The sequence below is a fragment of the Bubalus kerabau genome, chromosome 4 (assembly GCF_029407905.1).
Source record: "Bubalus kerabau isolate K-KA32 ecotype Philippines breed swamp buffalo chromosome 4, PCC_UOA_SB_1v2, whole genome shotgun sequence".
Taxonomy (NCBI): domain Eukaryota; kingdom Metazoa; phylum Chordata; class Mammalia; order Artiodactyla; family Bovidae; genus Bubalus; species Bubalus kerabau.
Genome location: NC_073627.1, coordinates 94235275 through 94256298, shown reverse-complemented (window position 1 = coordinate 94256298; position 21024 = coordinate 94235275). Strand labels below are relative to the sequence as shown.

General features: G+C 38.8%; 1 protein-coding gene across 20 annotated transcripts in view; it reads left to right on the top strand.

The window, feature by feature from the left end:
- The window catches only part of CCDC171 (coiled-coil domain containing 171), a 341946-nt gene that overhangs the window by 43364 nt on the left and 277558 nt on the right, over positions 1-21024 (top strand). For all 20 annotated transcript variants that reach the window (XR_008713515.1, XM_055578017.1, XM_055578008.1 and 17 more), the window contains one exon: positions 13836-13982. Coding sequence is in view for 19 of the 20 variants with exons in the window: in XM_055578017.1 (XP_055433992.1) it covers positions 13836-13982 (147 nt within the window). In the remaining variant the exon portion in view is untranslated. The remainder of the gene's footprint in view (positions 1-13835; positions 13983-21024) is intronic.

The following is a 21024-nucleotide window of genomic DNA, read 5'->3' as shown; positions in this document are numbered from 1 at the left end:
GGTCATAAATTCTGTGAAGTCATGGATAACATCTGGACATAGTTTTCTCTAGCAGGATTTATTATTTCAGATTTGATGGCTTGGACATCTTTTCCTATAATGATGGCATTTTTCAATGCTGTAATCCTTCTGGGCTTTTATGATGTTGTCTCTATCAGGGCTGTCTTCCATAGCATTAACCACCCTTTCTATAGCATACCGTGTGTGTTGTTGTTCAGTCACCTACTCGTGTCTGACTCTTTGCTACCCTATGGATTGCAGCCTGCCAGCCTTCTCTGTCCGTCACCATCTCTCAGAGTTTGCCCAAGTTCATGTCCATTGCATTGGTCATGACATCCAACCATCTAATCCTCTGATTCCCTCTTTTCTTTCTCCCCTCAATCTGTCCAGCATCAGGGACTTTGCTAACGAGTCAGCTGTTTGCGTCAGGTGATCAAAATACTGGAGCTTCAGCTTCAGCATTAGTCCTTCCAATGAGTATTCAGGGTTGATTTCTTTTAAGATTGACTGATTTGATCTCTTTGCTTTCCAAGGGACTTTCTGGAGTCTTCTCCAGCATCACAGTTCAAAGGCATCAATTCTTGGCGTTCTGCCTTCTTTATGGTCCAGCTCTCACAACCATACATGACCACTGGAAAGACCATAGCTTTGACTATATGGACCTTTGTCGGCAGAATGATGTCTCTGCTTTCAAACACACTGTCTAGGTTTGTCATGGCTTTCCTGCTAAGAAGCAATTGTCTTCTGATTTCATGGCTGCAGTCACCAGCCTCACTGATTTTTCCCAAGAAGAGGAAATCTCTCACTACTTCCATCTTTTCCCCTTCTATTTGCCATGACATAATGGGGCCTGATGCCATAATTGTAGCTTTTTAAATATTTAGTTTTAAACAGACTTTTCCACTCTCCTCCTTTACCCTCAGCAGGAAGTTCTTTAGTTTCTGTTTGCTTTCTGCCATTTGAGTGGTATCATTTGCATATCTGAAGTTGATGTTTCTCCTGCCAATCTTGATTCCAGCTTGTAACTCATCCAGCCTGGCATTTCTCATGATGTGCTCAGCATATAGATTAAATAAACAGGGTGACAACAGACAGTCCTGTTATACTCCTTTCTCAATCATGAGCCACTCAGTTGTTCCATACAGGGTTCTAACTGTTGCTTCTGACCCACATACAGATTTCCCAGGAAACAGGTAAGGTGGTCTGGTATTCCCATCTCTTTAAGAGCTTTCACATTTTGTTATGATCCACATGGTCAAAAACTTTAGTGTAACTAATGAAACTAGATGTTTTTCTGGAATTACCTTGCTTTCTCTATGATCCAGCAAATGTTGGCAATTTGATCTCTGGTTCCTCTGCCTTTTCTAAACCCAGCTTGAATATCTGGAAGTTCTTGGTTCACGTTAATGCTGAAGCCTAGAATGCAAGATTTTCAGCATGACCTTACTAGCATGGGAGATAAGTGTAAGTGTCTGATGGTTAGAACATTCTTTAGTACTACCTTTCTTGGGAATTGGGATGAGGATTGACCTTTTCCTGTGGCCATTGCTGGGTCTTCCAGATTTGCTGACATATTGAGTGCAACATTTTGATAGCATCATCTTTCGGGATTTTGAATAGCTCTACTGGTGTTGGAGAAGACTCTTGAGAGTCCCTTGGACTGCAAGGAGATCCAACCAGTCCATCCTAAAGGAGATCAGTCCGGGGTGTTCATTGGAAGGACTGATGCTGAAGCTGAAACTACAGTACTTTGGCGACCTCATGGGAAGAGTTGACCCTGATGCTGGGAGGGATTGGGGGCAGGAGGAGAAGGGGACGACAGAGGATGAGATGGCTGGATGGCATCACCGACTCGATGGACATGAGTTTGAGTGAACTCTGGGAGTTGGTGATGGACAGGGAGGCTTGGCATGCTGTGATTCATGGGGTCGCAAAGAGTTGGACACGACTGAGTGACTGAACTGAACTGAACTGGACTGGAATTCCATCGCACCCACTGGCTTTATTGACAGCAGTGCTTCCTAAGGTCCACTTGACTTCACGCTCCAAGGTGTCTGGCTCTGGGTGACTGACCACACCATTGTGGTTATCTGGATCGTTAAGATCTTTTTTGTACAGTTCTTCTATGTACTTTTTCCATTTCTTCTTGATCTTTTCTACTTCTTCTATATCTCTACTGTTTCTGTCTTTTATTGTACCCATCTTTGGATGGGATGTTCCCTTGCTATTTCCAGTTTCCCCTTCTGTTGGTTTCCTCTATTTTTATGCACTGTTCATTGAAGAAGACCTTCTTTTCTCCCCTTGCTATTCTCTGGAACTCAGTGTTTAGTTGGGTGTACATTTCCCTTTCTCCCTTGCTTTTCACTTTTCTTCATTCTTCAACTATTTGTGACGCCTCCTTGGATAACCACTTCTCCTTCTTACTTTTCTTTTTCTTTGGGTGGTTTGTTTGCTGCCTGCTGTATAATATTACCGACCTTTGTCCATAGTTCCTCAGGCACACTGTTTACTAGCTCTCACCCCTTGCATCTGTTCATCACCTCCATGCATATCATAGGGGATTTGATTTAAGTCGTACCTGGCTAGCTTAATGGTTTCCCCCCTTTTTTTTAGTTTAAGCCTGAATTTTGCTATGAGAAACTGTCTGAGCCACAGTTAGCTCTAGGTCTTGTTTTTGTTGACTGTGTACAGCTGTTCATCTTTGGCTACAAAGAATTTAATCAGTTTGATTTCACTATTGACCATTTGGTGATGTCCATGTATAAAGTCATCTCTTGTGTTGTTGAAAAAGGGTGTTTGCTATGAATGGTACATTCTCTTGGCAAAATTCAGTTAACCTTTGCCCTGCTTCATTTTTTACTCCAAGGCCAAACTGGCCTGTTACTCCAGGTGTCTCTTGACTTCCTACTTTTGCATTTCAATCCCCAGTGATGATTATAACATCTTTTTTAAGCGTTAGTTCTAGGAGGTCTTCTAGGTCTTCATAGAACTGATCAACTTCAGCTTCTTCGGCGTTGGTAGTAGAGGCATAGGCCTGAATTGCTGTGAGGTTGAATGGTTTGCCTTGGGAATGAACCGAGATCATTCTGTCATTTTTTGAGGTTGCACCCAAGTACTGCATTTTGGACTCTTGTTGACTTTGAGGGCTACTCCATTTCTTCTGTGGGAATCTTGCCCATAGTAGTAGATATAATGGTCATCTGAATTAAATTCGCCTGTTCCTGTCCATTTTAATTCACTGATTCCTAAGATGTTGATGTTTATTCTTACCATTTCCTGCTTGGCCACTTCCAGTTTACCTTGATTTATAGGCCTAACATTCTAGGTTCCTATGCAATACTGCTCTTTGCAGCATCAGATTTTACTTCCATCACCAGACATAACCAGACACAGCTGAGCATCATTTCCACTTTGGCCCAGCTGCTTCATTCTTTCTGGGGCTTTAGTAGCATATTGCATACCTTCTGACCCAGAGGACTCATCTTTTGGAGTCATATCTTTTTGTCTTTTTTATACAGTTTATCAGGTTCTCACAGCAAGTATACTGGGGTGGTTTGCCGTTCCCGCCTCCAGTGGATCACATATTGTCAGAACTTTCGACTATGACCCATCCATCTTTGGTGGCTTTACATGGCATGGCTCATAGCTTCATTGAGTTATGCAAGCCCCTTCACCACAACAAGGCAGTGATTCATGAAGGGGATCTTATGACTGCCTGATCTAGAGCCTGAATTAGAGATGTTGTGTTTGGAGCCGGTAGACCATTTCATTGTCTTTAGTGTTAAACATTTCTTTTTCTTTGGGATGGTCTTGGTCCCTGTTTCCTACACAATGTCACAAAACCTCCATCCATGGCTGTCTGAGGAGGCCTTACAAATAGCTGTAAAAAGAAGAGAAGCAAAAAGCAAAGGAAAAAAGGAAAGATATACCCATTTGAAGGCAGAGTTCCAAAGAATACCAAGGAGAGATGAGAAAGCCTTCCTCAGTGATCAGTGCAAAGAAATAGAGGAAAACAACAGAATGGGAAAGACTAGAGATCTCTTCAAGAAAATGAGAGATACCAAGGGAACATTTCATGCAAAGATGGGCTCGATAAAGGACAGAAATGGTATGGACCTATATTAAGAAGAGGTGGCAAGAATACACAGAGGACTGTACAAAAAAGATCTTCATGACCCAGATAATCACGATGGTGTGATCACTCACCTAGAGCCAGACATCATGGAATGTGAAGTCAACTGGACCTTAGGAAGCATCACTAAGAACAAAGCTGGTGGAGATGATGGAATTCCAGTTGTACTATTTCAAATCCTGAAAGATGATGCTGTGAAAGTGCTGCACTCAATATGCCAGCAAATTTGGAAAACTCAGCAGTGGCCACAGGACTGGAAAAGGATAGTTTTCATTCCAATCCCAATTCCCAAAGAGATGGGAATACCAGACCACCTGACCTGCCTCTTGAGAAACCTATATGCAGGTCAGGAAGGAACAGTTAGAACTGGACATGGAAGCAACAGACTGGTTCCAAATAGGAAAAGGAGTACGTCAAGGCTGTATACTGTCACCCTGCTTATTGAACTTCTGTGCAGAGTACATCATGAGAAATGCTGGGCTGGAGTAGCACAAGCTGGAATCAAGATTGCTGGGAGAAATATCAATAACCTCAGATATGCAGAGGACACCACCCTTATGGCAGAAAATGAAGAGGAACTAAAAAGCCTCTTGATGAAAGTGAAAGAGGAGAGTGAACAAGTTGGCTTAAAGCTCAGTTCAGTTCAGTTCAGTCACTCAGTTGTGTCTGACTCTTTGAGACCCCATGAAGTGCAGCACGCTAGGCCTCCCTGTCCATCACCAACTGCCGGAGTCTATGCAAACCCACGTCCATTAGGTCGGTGATACCATCCAACCATCTCATCCTCTGTTGTCTCCTTTTCCTCCTGCCCTCAATCTTTCCCAGCATCAGGGTCTTTTCAGATGAGTCAGCTCTTCGCATCAGGTGGCCAAAGTATTGGAGTTTCAGTTTCAATATCAGTCCTTCCAATGAACACCAAGGATTGATCTCATTTAGGATGGGCTGGTTGGATCTCCTTGCAGTCCAAGGGACTCTCAAGAGTCTTCTCCAACACCACAGTTCAAAAGCATCAATTCTTTGGTGCTCAGCTTTCTTTATAGTCCTGCTCTCACATCCATACATGACTACTGGAAAAACCATAGCCTTGACTAGACGGACCATTGTTGGCAAAGTAATGTCTCTGCTTTTGAATATGCTCTCTAGGTTGGTCATAACTTTCCTTCCAAGGAGTAAGTGTCTTAATTTCATGGCTGCAGTCACCATCTGCAGTGATTTTCGAGCCCCCAAATAAAGTCTCTCACTGTTTCCACTTTTTCCCCATCTATTTTCCATGAAGTGATGGGACCTGATGCCATGATCTTAGTTTTCTGAATGTTGAGCTTTAAGCTAACTTTTTCACTCTCCTCTTTCACCTTCATCAAGAGGCTTTTTAGTTAGGTCAGGTGGTCTGGGATTCCCATCTCTTTCAGAATTTTCCACAGTTATTGTGATCCACACAGTCAAAGGCTTTGGCATAGTCAATAAAGCAGAAATAGATGTTTTTCTGGAACTCTGTTGCTTTTTCCATGATCCAGTGGATGTTGGCAATTTGATCTCTGGTTCCTCTGCCTTTTCTAAAGCCAGCTTGAACATCTGGAAGTTCACGGTTCATGTACTGTTGAAGCCTGGCTTGGAGAATTTTCAGCATTACTTTGCTAGCGTGTGAGATGAGTGCAATTGTGTGGTAGTTTGAGCATCTTTGGTATTGCCTTTCTTAGGGATTGGAATGAAAACTATCCTTTTCCAGTCCTGTGGCCACTGCTGAGTTTTCCAAATTTGCTGTCATATTGAGTGCAGCACTTTCACAGCATCATCTTTCAGGATTTGAAATAGCGCAACTGGAATTCTATCATCTCCACCAGCTTTTTTCTTAGTGATGCTTCCTAAGGTCCAGTTGACTTCACATTCCAGGATGTCTGGCTCTACGTGAATGATCACACCATCGTGATTATCTGGGTCATGAAGATCTTTTTTGTACAGTTCTTCTGTGTATTCTTGCCACCTCTTCCTAGTATCTTCGGTTAGGTCCATACCATTTCTGCCCTTTATTGAGCCCATCTTTGCATGAAATGTTCCCTTGGTATCTCTCATTTTCTTGAAGAGATCTCTAGTCTTTCCCATTCTGTTGTTTTCCTCTATTTCTTTGCACTGATCACTGAGGAAGGCTTTCTCATCTCTCCTTGCTATTCTTTGGAACTCTGCATTCAAATGGGTATATCTTTCCTTTCGCTTCTCTTATTTTCACAGCTATTTGTAAGGCCTCTTCAGATAGCCATTTTGCTTTTTTGCATTTCTTTTTCTTAGGGATGGTCTTGATCCCTGTCTCCTGTACAGTGTCACCAACCTCCATCCATAGTTCATCAGGCACCCTGTTTATCAGATCTAGTCCCTTAAATCTATTTCTCACTTCCACTGTATAATCATAAGGGATTTGATTTATGTCATACCTGAGTGATCTAGTGGTTTTCCCCACTTTCTTCAATTTAAGTCTGAATTTGGCAATAAGGAGTTCATGATCTGAGCCAGCTCCCAGTCTTGTTTTTCCTGACTGTATAGAGCTTCTCCATCTTTGGCCGCAAAGAATATAATGAGTCTGATTTTGGTTCTGACCATCTGGTGATGTCCCTGTGTAGATTCTTCTCTTGTGTTGTTGGAAGAGGGTATTTGCTATGACCAATGTGTTCTTGGCAGAACTCAATTAGGCTTAGCCCTGCTTCATTTTGTACTCCAACGCCAAATTTGCCTGTTACTCCAGGTGTTTCTTGATTTCCTATTTTTGCATTCCAGTCCTCCATAATGAAAAGAACATCTTTTTTGGGTATTCGTTCTAGACGGTCTTGTAGGTCTTCATAGTACCATTCAGCTTCAGCTTCTTCAGTGTTACAGGTCAGGGCCTAGACTTGGGTTACCATGAGAATGAATGGTTTGCCTTGGGAATGAACAGAAATCATTCTGTCGTTTTTGAGATTGCATCCAAGTACTGCATTTTGGACTGTTTTGTTGACCATGATGGCTACTCCATTTCTTCTGAGGGATTCCTGCCCACAGTAGTAGATAAAATGGTCATCTGAGTTAAATTCACCCATTCCAGTCAATCTTAGTTCGCTGATTCCTGGAATGTTGATGTTCAGTCTTGCCATGTACTGTTTGACCACTTCCAATTTGCCTTGATTCATGGACCTTTCACTCCAGGTTCCTAAGCAGTAATGCTCTGTACAGCATTGAACCTTGCTTCTATCACTAGTTCCATCCACAACTGGGTGTTGTTTTTGCTTTGGCTGCATCCCTGTATTCTTTCTGGAGTTATTTCTCCACTGATCTCCAGGAGCATAATGGGCACCTACCAACCTGGGGAGTTCATCTTTCAGTGTCCTATCTTTTTGCCTTTCTTAGTGTTCTTGGGGTTCTCAAGGCAAGAATACTGAATGTGGTTTGCCATTCCCTTCTCCAGTGGACCACACTCTCTCAGACCTCTGCACATTCAGTAAACTAAGATCATAGCTTTGTGTCCCATCACTTCATGGCAAATAGATGGGGAAACAGTGGAAACAGTGACAGACTTTTTTTTGCAGGGGGCTCCAAAATCACTGAAGATGGTTACTGCAGCCATGAAATTAAAAGACACTTACACCTTGGGAGAAAAGTTATGACCAACCTAGATAGCATATTCAAAAGCAGAGACATTACTTTGCCAACAAAGGTCCATCTAGTCAAGGCTATGGTTTTTCCAGTGGTCATGTATGAATGTGAGAGTTGGACTGTGAAGAAGGCTGAGCGCCGAAGAATTGATGCTTTTGAACTGTGGTGTTGGAGAAGACTCTTGAGAGTCCCTTGGACTGCAAGGAGATCCAACCAGTCCATCCTAAAGGAGATCAGTCGTGGGTATTCATTGGAAGAAGTGATGTTGAAGCTGAAACTCCAGTCCTTTGGCCACCTGATATGAAGAACTGACTCGCTGGAAAAGACCCTGATGCTGGGAAAGTTGAAGGTGGAAGGAGAAGGGGACGACAGAGGATGAGATGGTTGGGTGGCATCACCTAACAATGGACATGAGTTTGAGTAAATTCCAGGAGTTGGTGATGGTCAGGGAGGCCTGGCATGCTGCAGTCTGTGGAGTCGCAAAGAGTTGGACACAACTGAGCGACTGAACTGAACTGAGTGTTAAACATATGGGGTTCTGGGTGGCCAGGGGCAGCTTGTTCAATGACAAGACAACTTTAAAAGGCAGTCACTTACTGGCAAGGCATTTCCTGACTTTAAGGACAAAGCATCTATGGACCCAATCCAGAAAATGTATTCTTGTTGTTTAGGCCTTCTTGTTGTACAACCAAGGGACTGTCAGCTCAGGGATTTGCAGCTTTATAGATAAGAGCAGAACTGATCATAAAATCCAACTTCATTTGCACAGAGCAGTAAAGTTAGTCTGTCCCTTCCTGCCTTAAACCCTATATGCTTGCTTCTCTTCCTTATGAATAAATGTCATTTAGGTATTTTTTTCAGAATGAGGCATTTTGGTCTGCATTAAAAACCTGTTCAGGCAGATATCCTTTCTCCTCAATGATTTTCTTTTTTTTTAAACTGAATTATAGTTGATTACAACGTTGTGCTAATTTCTGCTATACAACAAAGTGGCTTAAAATAATTTAAAAGTGATTTTAAATATATATATACATTTTAAAAATATTCTTTTCCATTAAGGTTTATCCTAGGAGATTGGATATATTAGTAGTTTCCTGTGCTGTGTAACAGAACATTGTTTATCCATTCTAAATGCAATAGTTTCTATCTAGCAACCCCAGACTCCCAGTCCATGCCTCACCTGCCCCCTCCTCCTTAGCAACAAGTCTGTGCTCTGTGTCTGTGCATCTGTTTCTGTTTTGTAGATAGCTTCATTTGGGCCATATCTTAGTCCTCAGTGATTTTCTTAAAGGCATCTGGAAACTTATCTGCTGCCTCTCAGTTATCAGAAGTTGCTTTTCCTGTTATCTTTGCATTTTTTAAAGCCAGACCTCGTTTTAAAATTATCAAACCATTCTTTGCTGGCATTAAACTCTCCAGCTTGAGATCCTTCGCCTTTCTTTTGCTTTAAGAAGTCATACAGTGACTTGGCTTTTTTCTCTAATCATGTTAGAGTCTATAGGTATGGCTTTCTTAGAGCAATGCCGCATCCACCTAAAAGCTGCCTTTTCAGTATAAGATAAAAAAGGTATATCGCCAAAAGTGCAAAGTTTTCATACCTGCTCTTGTAGCTTCAGCCATGGCATCACTGATTTATTTTTCTTTTATAGGGGTCCCTACACTAGATTCATTTATCTTGAAATGGCAGGCAGTCACAGCTATAGACCTGAAGCTATGGTGCCTATCAAACAGTTCAACTTTTTCTTGTTATGTCATGATTTTTCTTTGCTTCTAGAGAGCACTTCCAACATCAGTAATGGTACTTTATATGGGTCCCGTGGTGTTATTCAGGGTTTACAGTATTGCACTAAGCACAGTGAAAAAGTGAGAATTGAGAGAGAGAGAGAGAGAGAGAGAGAGAGATTGATCAATCACTTTTTGCTGCAGTATGAAACTTACTGGAAAGATGAATTGCTCATGTGGAGATGACTAGCATCAGGCCCATTTTAAGCAGATGCTTGTAACATTTGAGCTCACTTGAGCAATGCAACAGGAGGTGGATACAAAATTATTACAGTCATACACTATGATTACAGTTAATCTTATGGAGTTATAACACTGCATCTTTATGTTTACATTTCGTTGGAATGTGAGGCCATGTACAGTCTTTATGGGCATGCTGCTGCTGCTGCTAAGTCGCCTCAGTCATGTCTGACTCTGTGCGACCCCATAGATGGCAGCCCACCAGGCTCTCCCGTCCCAGGGATTCTCCAGGCAAGAACACTGGAGTGGGTTGCCATTTCCTTCTCCAATGCGTGAAAGTGAAGTCGCTCAGTCGTGTCCGACTCTTTGCGACCTCATGGACTGCAGCCTACCAGGCTCCTCCGTCCATGGGATTTTCCAGGCAAGAGTACTGGAGTGGGGTGCCATCGCCTTCTCCACTCTATGTGCATAAGTTTTGATAAATTTTAATTTTTAATAATAGATTTATGTATATTTTACAGTGGTAAATGATAAAATGGACTAGAACCTATACCTGTTTTATGCATTCTTGACATACCTAACTTAATTTTTTTTTTTTTTACTGTTTCTAGGCTATGCAATTTGTGAAGTTTTTCAAATTGTCACAAATCTCCAAAAAATTATCCAAAGTATTTATTGAAAAAAATTATGTAGAAGTGGACCCATGCAGTTCAAACACATACCCATGTTGTTCCAGAGCCAACTGTATATATAACATATACACACATACATCTGTCTGCTATATACCATATGTTTTTAATCTGTTTATCCACTGATGGACATTAAGGTTATTTCCATGTCTTGGCTGTTATATCAAGACTATTGATTTTCAAGGCCACCAGGAGTTGGAGGAGTGGAGTGTGGAATTAGGGCAACTTTAAATGTCACAAAACTTGCTGTTCTTACTGAGATTCAGATGATTTTATATAGATAAAATGCTTCTTAGGTAAAGTGTAAGCCTTTGGTAAATTTCTGGTTATGAAAAAATTTGATCTTGATATTTTTTTCCAGTGTTCTTTTTTTAATTTTTAAAGTTTATTTATATTTATGGCTGTGCTGGGTCTTTGTTGTTACATGCGGTCTTTCTGTAGTTTTGGGGAGCAGAGGCTGGTGATGGCTTCTCTTGTGCAGCGTGGGCTCTAGGCACACAGGCTTCAGGACTTGTGGCCCATGGGCTCTAGAGTGTTGGCTCAGGAGTTGTGGCGCATGAGCTTAGTTGCTCTGCAGCATGTGGAATCTTCCCAGACTAGGGATTGAACCCATGTCTCCTGCACTGGCAGGTAGATTCTTATCCACTGTACCACCAAGGAAGTTCTTGCCAGTGTTCTTGTAGCTTTAATGGAGGAAAGAATTTTTGGTGGTCCTTACTCTGCCTTTCTGGAACTATTTATGTTCTCTGAAGATATTCTGAAGTTTTCTTCTCTTTGTATATATTCCTCTCAAGGAGTGTTTTTTGTCCTTCCCGTTTGATTTAGAACTCACCTTTTATGTTGGGGAATTTTTAAAATATCACGTTTTCTTGTGTTTAAGAGTGAGGGACTAAAAAACTTATTGGAAGCTTTTCAGTATTAGCTCTTTCAACCATGATTTTTGCTGTAGGATTATCTGGTGGATATTTGAAACAGATAAAACCCTCCTACCTTCCCCAACTAACTTACAAAGATGAAGGAAGCAGAAAACTAGATTGAGTCATCGTCAAAATCCCAGGCTTATATTGCTCCATGAATGAACAGAAAGAAACATTCAGGGAGCAAATAATTTCAGTCTTCTTTAAACTCTACCAGAGAATAAGAAAGATAAGTATGTTATCTTGATAACATACCAAACTAATAATCCTGACACTAAACTGACAAGGATACAAGAAAAGATAATTATAGTCAATCTCACTCATGAATATAGGTGCAAAAATATTATATAAAATTAGCCAACTGAATATAGCAAAATAGAAAAAAGATATAATATAAAAAGCCTTTATATAAGAAATGCCAAGTGAGTCTAACATTAGGAAACTAATCAAGGTAATTTTAATTAATGTAATCTATTAGCTTAATTCTGTAATATAAGTTTCTTACATAATTATGTGAATAGAATGTGAAGAGAATTCCTAAAAACTATACTGAGGAAAACACTTTTTTTTTTTTTTTTCAGAAAAAACTGTGTAGGTATGTTTATATCTACATCCAATAATGTATAGTAATTATCACATAATATTAGTGATGACAACTTCTACGTTAAAACTGTGATTTTTAGGTCAGAATTTCACCTACATCTTGAAAGACTTTTATTTGAAAGCTGTCTGTTACGTGATATTTAATATAAGTCAAGCATCATAAAGTAAAAGTCCTAACTGATCAGCAGTTCAATTTCAGTTCTTTTTTATAGGATTAAATTCAAACTCACATGGAATGATGGGCACCCATTAGTGTAGTATTTGGAATGATTGTATTCTTTCTATATTACTTATCAATAGAATGGGAATCACAAGTCATCTGATAAATAAATCCTGTGAGACTTACTGAGTATTTTAATAGCTTTTATTTGATTTAATAGTGCTTGAAATAACTGCCATCCACTATGAGATAAGTTTTCCTGGTTATAGACTTTTTTTAAATTTCAAGTTACTTGTATTACTTTGAATTAGCTTTGTAAATTGCTCTTTATTCTTTTTAATGTATACACAGTAGTCTAAGTAGATGGTTGAAAGTTGGAGATTATGTATCTGTAAATGAAGAAGGCATGTAATTTAACAGTGGATTTGAATTAATACTACTGATTGCTTGAATGAGAAGGTCCTATCATATAGAATAATAATGGTGTCTGATACTTGTGTATGCTTAATGGTCTTAAACATGCTTTCATATATGAAGATACTCTTATGATATAATCAGATTACATAACACTATTCATCAAACCATTTGTTTCTGAATCCATAGAGTCATGATAAAAACTGTGAGTGCTTTTGTTGGTTGTAGACAGTGTTGGCACACTCCTGCTATGGTACCCAGCTTTGTTCTTATCTATGATAGCTTAAAGATTGAGAATGTATAAGTAGATGAACTTCTGTATATTAAGGAATTTCCATTAAGGAAATTATTAAGAAAATAATTCTTAAGAGTTCATATGAATATGAATTATAAATTATAAATGAGGGAATGTGAAGAGAAGAAATTTAAATTTTGTTCTTCACTCTTTGATTGTGGACTATGCTGCCGGGTCCTTTCCAAACTTAGAATCTTTTATAGAGAATTATATTTGGTGCTTGCAACATTCTCACTCAGACTCTGATGACAACTTTTGAGTGGTTAGGAATACGTGGAAACATGTATATTTGTGTGTAATATATGTGTGTATGTTCCCAAATCAGATGATGCTGGTAAAAATGGTAAACAGGACTTTGTCAAAGACCTTAAGTGAGAATGATGAGTCTAGATTAGTTACTGTGGAAATATCTTTGATATGTGTGTTAACTTTATATTTGAACTTCTATAAAATTAAACTGATTTCTGAGTTTAGTTGGAAAAGAAGATTGAGAGATTTAAATAGAACTGCTTGATGCTATTTTCTTTCAGTAGTACAGCAAAGATTTAAAATCTTGAAAACTGAAGAGAAAATGAAATACAGCCATCTAGTGGCTGCAACTTTAAAAGCTCTAAGCATAGAAAGTATGAACTCACATAAAAATCTCTTAAGGGCCATTATTATGTATTCAAGCTAATCATTCCTTATCACACAAAGGAGAAACATACATTTATTTTACTAAATATTTAAATAAAATTTTAATGAGAAGGGAAAACCTTTATATGACAGTTGAACTTTATGTAAATATTCTCAGAGGTCAGTTGAACTAGCAAACATTATAGTAAGCTATATACATTTTCAGTTGTAACGTGTATTAATTATAAAACTCCAGTAGTGCTTTTAAAATACATGTATACTCTGAAACATCACTGAATAATATCTAGCCCTCTCTTGCTTATATAAATGAACCTATTATGATGGTTGAAGTACAGGTGTAGTTGCTCATTAAATTTTAGTCATTGTTGGCTTATAAACTTTAATGATGCAGAACTGAACTGTTTTCTAGGAGCAAGATAATGCTGTACAAAATATGCACAAGAAAGTAGAAAAATTAGAAGCTGAACACATGGAGTGCTCTGACCTTTTACGGCGGCAAACAAGTGAACTTGAGTTTAGTACTCAACGCGAGGAACGTCTTAGAAAAGAGTTTGAGGTATATTTTTTCATTTTTTTTATAGCATATATATGTTGTCCAGTAGGTAATTTAAGGTCAGAGAAAGTTTTTCTCTGCAGTAAAACAATATTTTGACATTTATTTATATTGAATATTGGCTTCCTTAAAAACTTTTGTATCTGAGTACATTTTATTTTGCTCCTAATTAAAAAATACTCATTTAAAACAATTAATTGTCCTGAAAAATTTGGAAAGTTTGAAGGTAACTGTTAACATTACAGGGTTGGGGAAACAACGCAGGAAAAGATTTTGTATACCTAATATTAAATTCTAATTTTGAGTGTTTGAATCCTGTGTAGCTGCTTAGTTTTGTGAAATGCTTTTCAAGTTAGACTTTAGATGGGAGAGAAGCATTAATTTAAGAATAAAAAATGTGATTTTTATGGGTAAATGATACTGATAACCCCTTTAATCTTTAGAGATATCTAAGTTATTTCTTAATTTTAAAAAAGGATTTTCTTTTTCTTTGTGGGAAATTATTTCAAAAATAAAGCACTCTTAAACATAATTTATAATTCTTATAAGGTAAATAAACATTTATAAAGAGTATTTAATGATAAAATGCTGAAGGTGCTCTTGTTAAACTCACTTCTGTCATTTAACATTGTGCCAAGAATTTTAGCCAAAAATATATAAAAGTAAGAACAATGATAAGAATTTTAATTTTTGGAAAGAAAGAGGTATGACTCTTATTATTTTTAGATAATACGGTAATAACCCTAAATGGTCAAGAAAATCAACTTTGAAATTATTGACGCCAGTAAGAACATTCAATAAGAAGGTCAAAAAGAAAATAATATATAATAATTATGTTTACATCTTACATACCAGCAATAATTAGAGAATAAGATACTAAAAATGTTTTTGTTACCACAATGACAAAATAGAAATAGAGCTAACAACAAGTACATTAAAAATTATGAATTGTAACTGAGAGTCTTAAGAGAAAATGGTGAAACATTTTGGAAACACTTAACAGTGTACAGATATGAATCCTCCCTAAATTATATTATGGATTAAAGCAGTTTCAATAAAAAATTCAGTGGAGGGCTTCCCTGTTGTCTTAGTGGTGAGGAATCTGCCTACCAATGCAGGAGACACAGGAATAGAAAGTATAAAGGCCACGAGATGTGAATGTGCTTGAAAAGTATGAGAAACAGCAAGTAGGCCGTTGTGGTTGAAATGTATTGAACAAGAGAAGAGATTAGTAGGGTATATTGAATGGTAGGTAGATGTTATAGAGTCTTGAGGTCTTGGAATTTTGTAAGAACTTTGGCTTTCTTTCTGAGATATAAAGATATTGGGCAGTTTTGAGGAGAGGAATGACGTGTCCCCTCTGATTTGTCTGTATACTCTTTGGAAGACAGATTATAAGAGGCCACTTAGGAAACTATTATAAAATTATTTGAGATTGTGGTATTTTAGACCAAAGTAGAGGGAGAAGGCAATGGCAACCTACTCCAGTACTCTTGCTTGGAGAATCCCATGGATGGAGGAGCCTGGTGGGCTGCCGTCCATGGGGTCGCTAAGAGTCGGACATGACTGAGTGACTTCGCTTTTACTTTTCACTTTCATGCGTTGGAGAAGGAAATGGCAACCCACTCCAGTGTTCTTGCCTGGAGAATCCCAGGGACGGGGGAGCCTGGTGGGCACAGAGTCGAACATGACTGAAGCGACGCAGCAGCAGCAGCAGCAGCAGTAGTAGATGAGGTGGTCAGATTTTCTATGTGTTTTTAGAAGATAGAACCAGTAGGGTTTGCAGACTCATTGGACCTGGCTTGTGAGAGAAAAAGAAAGGGAATAAAGGATAATGCCAAAGATTTTGGCTTGAGCCTTTGGGGAATGATGCTGTTGTTTACTCAGTGGGGGCAAGAATGCAAGTGAAGTAAATTTGAGAAAGGCAAGGAGTTTGGTTTTAGATAACGTTAAAATTGGCATGCCCATTAGACATCCATTTGGAGATGCTGAGTAGCACTCAAATACAAGTATTGGTCTTAGGGAAACCTTACTGTAGAGTGAGGAGATGTGCTGAATCTTTCATTGGCAACTGGGGAAATATTACAGTCTATAGGTGTTTTCTCTTTGTTTCTTGAGTTCTACAAGGAGTGATCTGCCAGTTTCCTCTTTGGTGGTTATTAAATGGAAGAAGGAAATGGAGGAAAAATCTGTGTATCATTCTCTTCAGTGTACAGAATTTCCCCTGGTTTCACTCTTGTGTACCAGCTCTCCTACTCCTGATCTGCCCACCTCATGTCTCTCCATGCCCAACCTGGGTTCAGACTGACAGTTTCCAGGTAATAAACGTCCAGTTTGTGAGTTTGTGTAGTGGTTAGAGAAGTGTAGTTATAGGGCTAGTCAAGGTGGGGAGGTGGATGCCTGGAGGTTAAATTTTTCATACTGATGATATTAAAAACTTTATTGAGATAATTTGCATGCTACAAATTCACCCATTTATAGTGTACAATTCAGTGGGTTTTAGTATATTCACAGAGCTGTACAACTATCACAACAGTTTATTTGAGTGTGTTTTCATCACGTCAGTAAGAAACTCCACACCCAAGAGCTAGCACTCTCCTCTTTCCTATCCTCTCACCCTAAAAAGACATTAATCTACTTCTGTTTCTATATATTTGTCTGTTCTCATTCTCCTCTTCTCCCAACCTCTCATCCTAAAAAGACATTAGTCATCTTCTGGTTCTATAGCCTGTTCTGGACATTTCATATTAATAGAATCATATGATATGTGGTGTTCTGTAAGTTTTTTCACTTAGCATGATGTTTTTAGGATTCGTCCATGTTGTATTACGTATCAGCACTTTATTCCTCTCTATTACGATATATATATAAGATCACACTTTGTGTATCCTTTCATCAGGAGATAGACACTCATGTTGTTTTCACTTTTGGACTATTATGGATAATGCCTCTGTGGACATTTGTGTGCAGTGTTTTGTGTGGACGTGTCTTTGGTTTCACCTTGGAGTGGAACTGCTGGGTGACATGATAATGCTGTTTTTAACTTTTTGGGAAACTGTCAGACTGTTTTACATACTGATAGTACTGTTTTTCATTTCCACCAGCAATGTATGAGGGTTCCAGTGTCTTCAGATGCTCACCAACACTTGTTATTATCATTACTTCCAACTGTAACCACTTTAGCGGATGTATAATGGTATCTTGTGGTTTTGCTTTGCATTTCTCTGATCACTAACGATGTTGAATATCATTTCATGTGCTTATTGGTCATTTGTATATCGTTGGGGAAATATCTATTCAGGTCCATTATACATTTAAAAACAAACAATTTGGGGACCAGCACCAACTTCCAGCCGGTAGTGGACGCTCCCCTCTCGCACTTGCAGGTAAACCCCCCTTTTTTTAGTCCAGACAGCAGAGCTCTTTCGTGCCCTGGGGCAGCGACAGGGAAACCGAAGAAAAAGAATGGCCAGCTGCGGCAGAGTTGCAGTGGGAGCGTTGTCTGAGCGCCGAGGTCCCCTCTCACCCACAAAACAAACTTCTTCACCCGTTCCTCGCGGAGGAGTGCAGAGTCCTGGTGCGCTGGAGCCGAGGGTCGGACCCATTATACATTGTAATGAGTTATTTATGCTCTGTGATTGTAAGATGTTAGTAATAAGGAAAATGGGGTATGGGTTCCTTATTATTAATGCCAAATATGAACTTGGCAAAGATAAATTACTTATACTCTTATCACATGTGGTCTTATTTTATATAAGGCTAAAGGAAAAAAATTGAAAGTGAGATTATATTTTAAGTAATATTTTTAGCTTGTTTTTTGTGCTGAAAATCATTTTCGAGGCAGAAGACTCAGAAAGTATAATCATATTTTATATAATCATTTTTAATATGTGTTTGTAGATAGCCTATTAGAAAAGAATTAGAACAGGGTTAAAGTTCTAAATATACTTAGAATTAAAAAAATCATTTAGAAGTTACTTTAGGATGCTGTAAAAGTCTGTGGTCATCACTAAAAGCATTTTAATTGCCTCTAGGTATGAAGAAGTGCTAGGTAACAGTGATTTTTGTGGGTAAGATTCTTGATAAGTCAATTTTGACTCAATTGAGGAAATGTCTAATGCCTAACCTTTAGGATTTGTTTTTGGATAACTCAGAATTGATTTTTTTCTTGTAAAATGCTTACTTGCCCCAATGTCTTATTTTTAAACTGATTAATGTTGTAAATATAAAACTGTTTTAGGCTAGTTTTACACTGAGATTTTTCTTAGCTACTCTGTGGATACTTTTGATAATCCCAGGTCTCTGCTTTTGGAGAATTTGAAGCTTTGAGGGTGTCCAAAGAATCTCTATTTTTATTCTATTTTTAATAATTTTCTAAATGGACTTTGCCAACAAAGGTCCATATAGTCAAAGCTATGGTTTTTCCAGTAGTCATTTATGGATGAGAGAGTCAGACCATAAAGAAGGCTGAGTGCTGAAGATTGACACTTTTGAACTGTAGGGCTGGAGAAGACTCTTGAGAGTCCCTTGGACAGCAAGGAGATCAAACCAGTCAGTCCTAAAGGAAATCAACCCTGAATGTTCTTTGGAAGGACTGATGCCCAAGCTGAAGCTCCAAAACTTTAGACAAGTGATTCAAAGAGCCAGATTATTGGAAAAGACCCTGATGCCAGGAAAAATTGAGGACAGGAGGAGAAAGGGGTGACAGAGGATGAGGTGGTTGAATGGCATCATTGACTCAATGGGCATGAGTTTGAGTAAACTCTGGGAGATAGTGAAGGACAGGGAAGCCTGGCATACTGCAGTCTGTGGCTCACAAAGAGTCAGACATGACTGAGTGACTGAACAACAAAGTAAACAAGTATAGTCCTTTCACTTATCTATAATTCTTCATGTTTAGATACCTTACAGATTTTTGCTGTATATTTAAGTGAATGTATTTTATATTGACTGTTTGACAAGATGATGATATAATGAAGGAGAAGTTAAATTTCTAGAGAGCAGTTTATGCTAGTTTTACATTCTATTATGACTGTGCAAGCGCGCACACGTGCATGGAGTCATTAAGAACTAGTAATTCTAGGTACAACACAGAGATCAAATTGCCAACATCCACTGGATCATTGAAAAAATGAGAGAGTTCCAGAAAAACATCTACTTTTGCTTTATGACTACACCAAAGCCTTTGACTGTGTGGATCATAATAAACTGTGGAAAATTCTTAAAGAGATGGGAATCAGACCACCTGACCTCCTCCTGAGAAATCTGTATGCAGATCAAGAAGCAGCAGTTAGAGCTGGACATGGAACAACAGACTGGTTCCAAATTGAGAAAGGAGTACATCAAGGCTGTATATTGTCACCCTGCTTATTTAACTTCTTTGCAGAGTACATCATGTGAAATGCCAGGCTGGATGAAGCACAAGCTGCATTCAAGATTGCTGGGAGAAACATCAGTAACCTCAGATATGCAGATGACACCACCCTTATGGCAGAAAGTGAAGAAGAACTAAAGAGCCTCTTGATGAAAGTGAAAGAGGAGAGTGAAAAAGCTGGCTTAAAACTCAACATTCATAAAATTAAGATCATGGCATCTGGTCCCATTACTTCATGGCAAATTGATGGGGAAACAATGGAAACAGTGAGAGACTTTATTTTTCTGGGCTCCAAAGTCACTGCAGATGGTAACTGCAGCCATGAAATTAAAAGACACTTGCTCCTTGGAAGAAAAGCTATGACCAACCTAGACAGCATATTAAAAAGCTGAGATGTTACTTTGCCAACAAAGGTCCATCTAGTCAAAGCTGTGGTTTTTCCAGTAATCATGTATGGATGTGAGAGTTGGATTCTAAAAAAAGCTGAGCGCCGAAGAATTGATGCTTTTGTACTGTGGTGTTGGAGAAGACTCTTGAGAGTCCCTTGGACTGCAAGGAGATCAAACCAGTCAATCCTAAAGGAAATCAGTCCTGAATATTTATTGGAAGGACTGATGCTGAAGCTGAAACTTCAATACTCTGGCCACCTGATGCGAGGAACCGACTCATTGAAGAAGACCCTGATGCTGGGAGAGACTGAAGGCGAGAGGAGAAGGGGACGGCAGAGGATGAGGTGGTTGGATGGCATCACTGACTCAATGGACATGAGTTTGAGCAAGCTCTGGGAGTTGGCGATGGACAGGGAAGCCTGGTGTGCTGCAGTCCATGGAGTTGCAAAGAGTTGGACATGACTGAGCGACTGAACTGAAGTGATAATCATATAATGGTTTGGGTGGACTTCGGGAGTTGGTGATGGACAGGGAGGCCTGGTGTGCTATGGTTCACGGAGTCGCAAAGAGTTGAACACGACTGAGTGACTGAACTGAACTGAACTGAATCAGTGTTATTTTTAAAAAAGGATTAATATAAAATCAAATAATAGTAAAGAGCAAAATTGTTGAAATTTTAATTTAACAGAGCACATTATTTAATGTCAGTAATAGTAAACTAAATTAACTAATATAATAGGCATTTACCCTAATAAATGAAGCTTTAGCAGTTACATTTCATGAAAAGGTGATTTTTTTAATGTGCCTGGGCTAAAGAAGTTTATATATATGTGGCTTAATCTTCTTAACATGGATCAATGGTTTCTTAGATTAAAAAAAAACCAAAACAAACTCCCAATCCAATTTTCTGAATGTGGTGCTGGGTACCAGAGAACCAAGGGAAAAGTGAACTGGAAAAAGAAATATCCGTAGCTTTTATAAATCTCTTTACAACTAGGGGAGGTTTTTTTTTTTTTTTTTATCATGGGAAATAAGCTTAACTCAATAAGAAAAGAGAAAAGAGAAGATGCAAACCTAGTTTTGAGAGAACTGAAGAATCTCACGAAGATTATAGAGGAGAGAGAGCAGTGTTTGCAAATAAATTCCTAATTGCTCCTGTCAGTCATATTCTATGTTATGGTAAAATAAAGAAGGGTAGAGTGTAGCTTTTTCCTTTATACGTATACTATACTCAAGTGAAAAAGGAAAAGAAAGTGGATCTCACCTTTCATATTGTCCATGA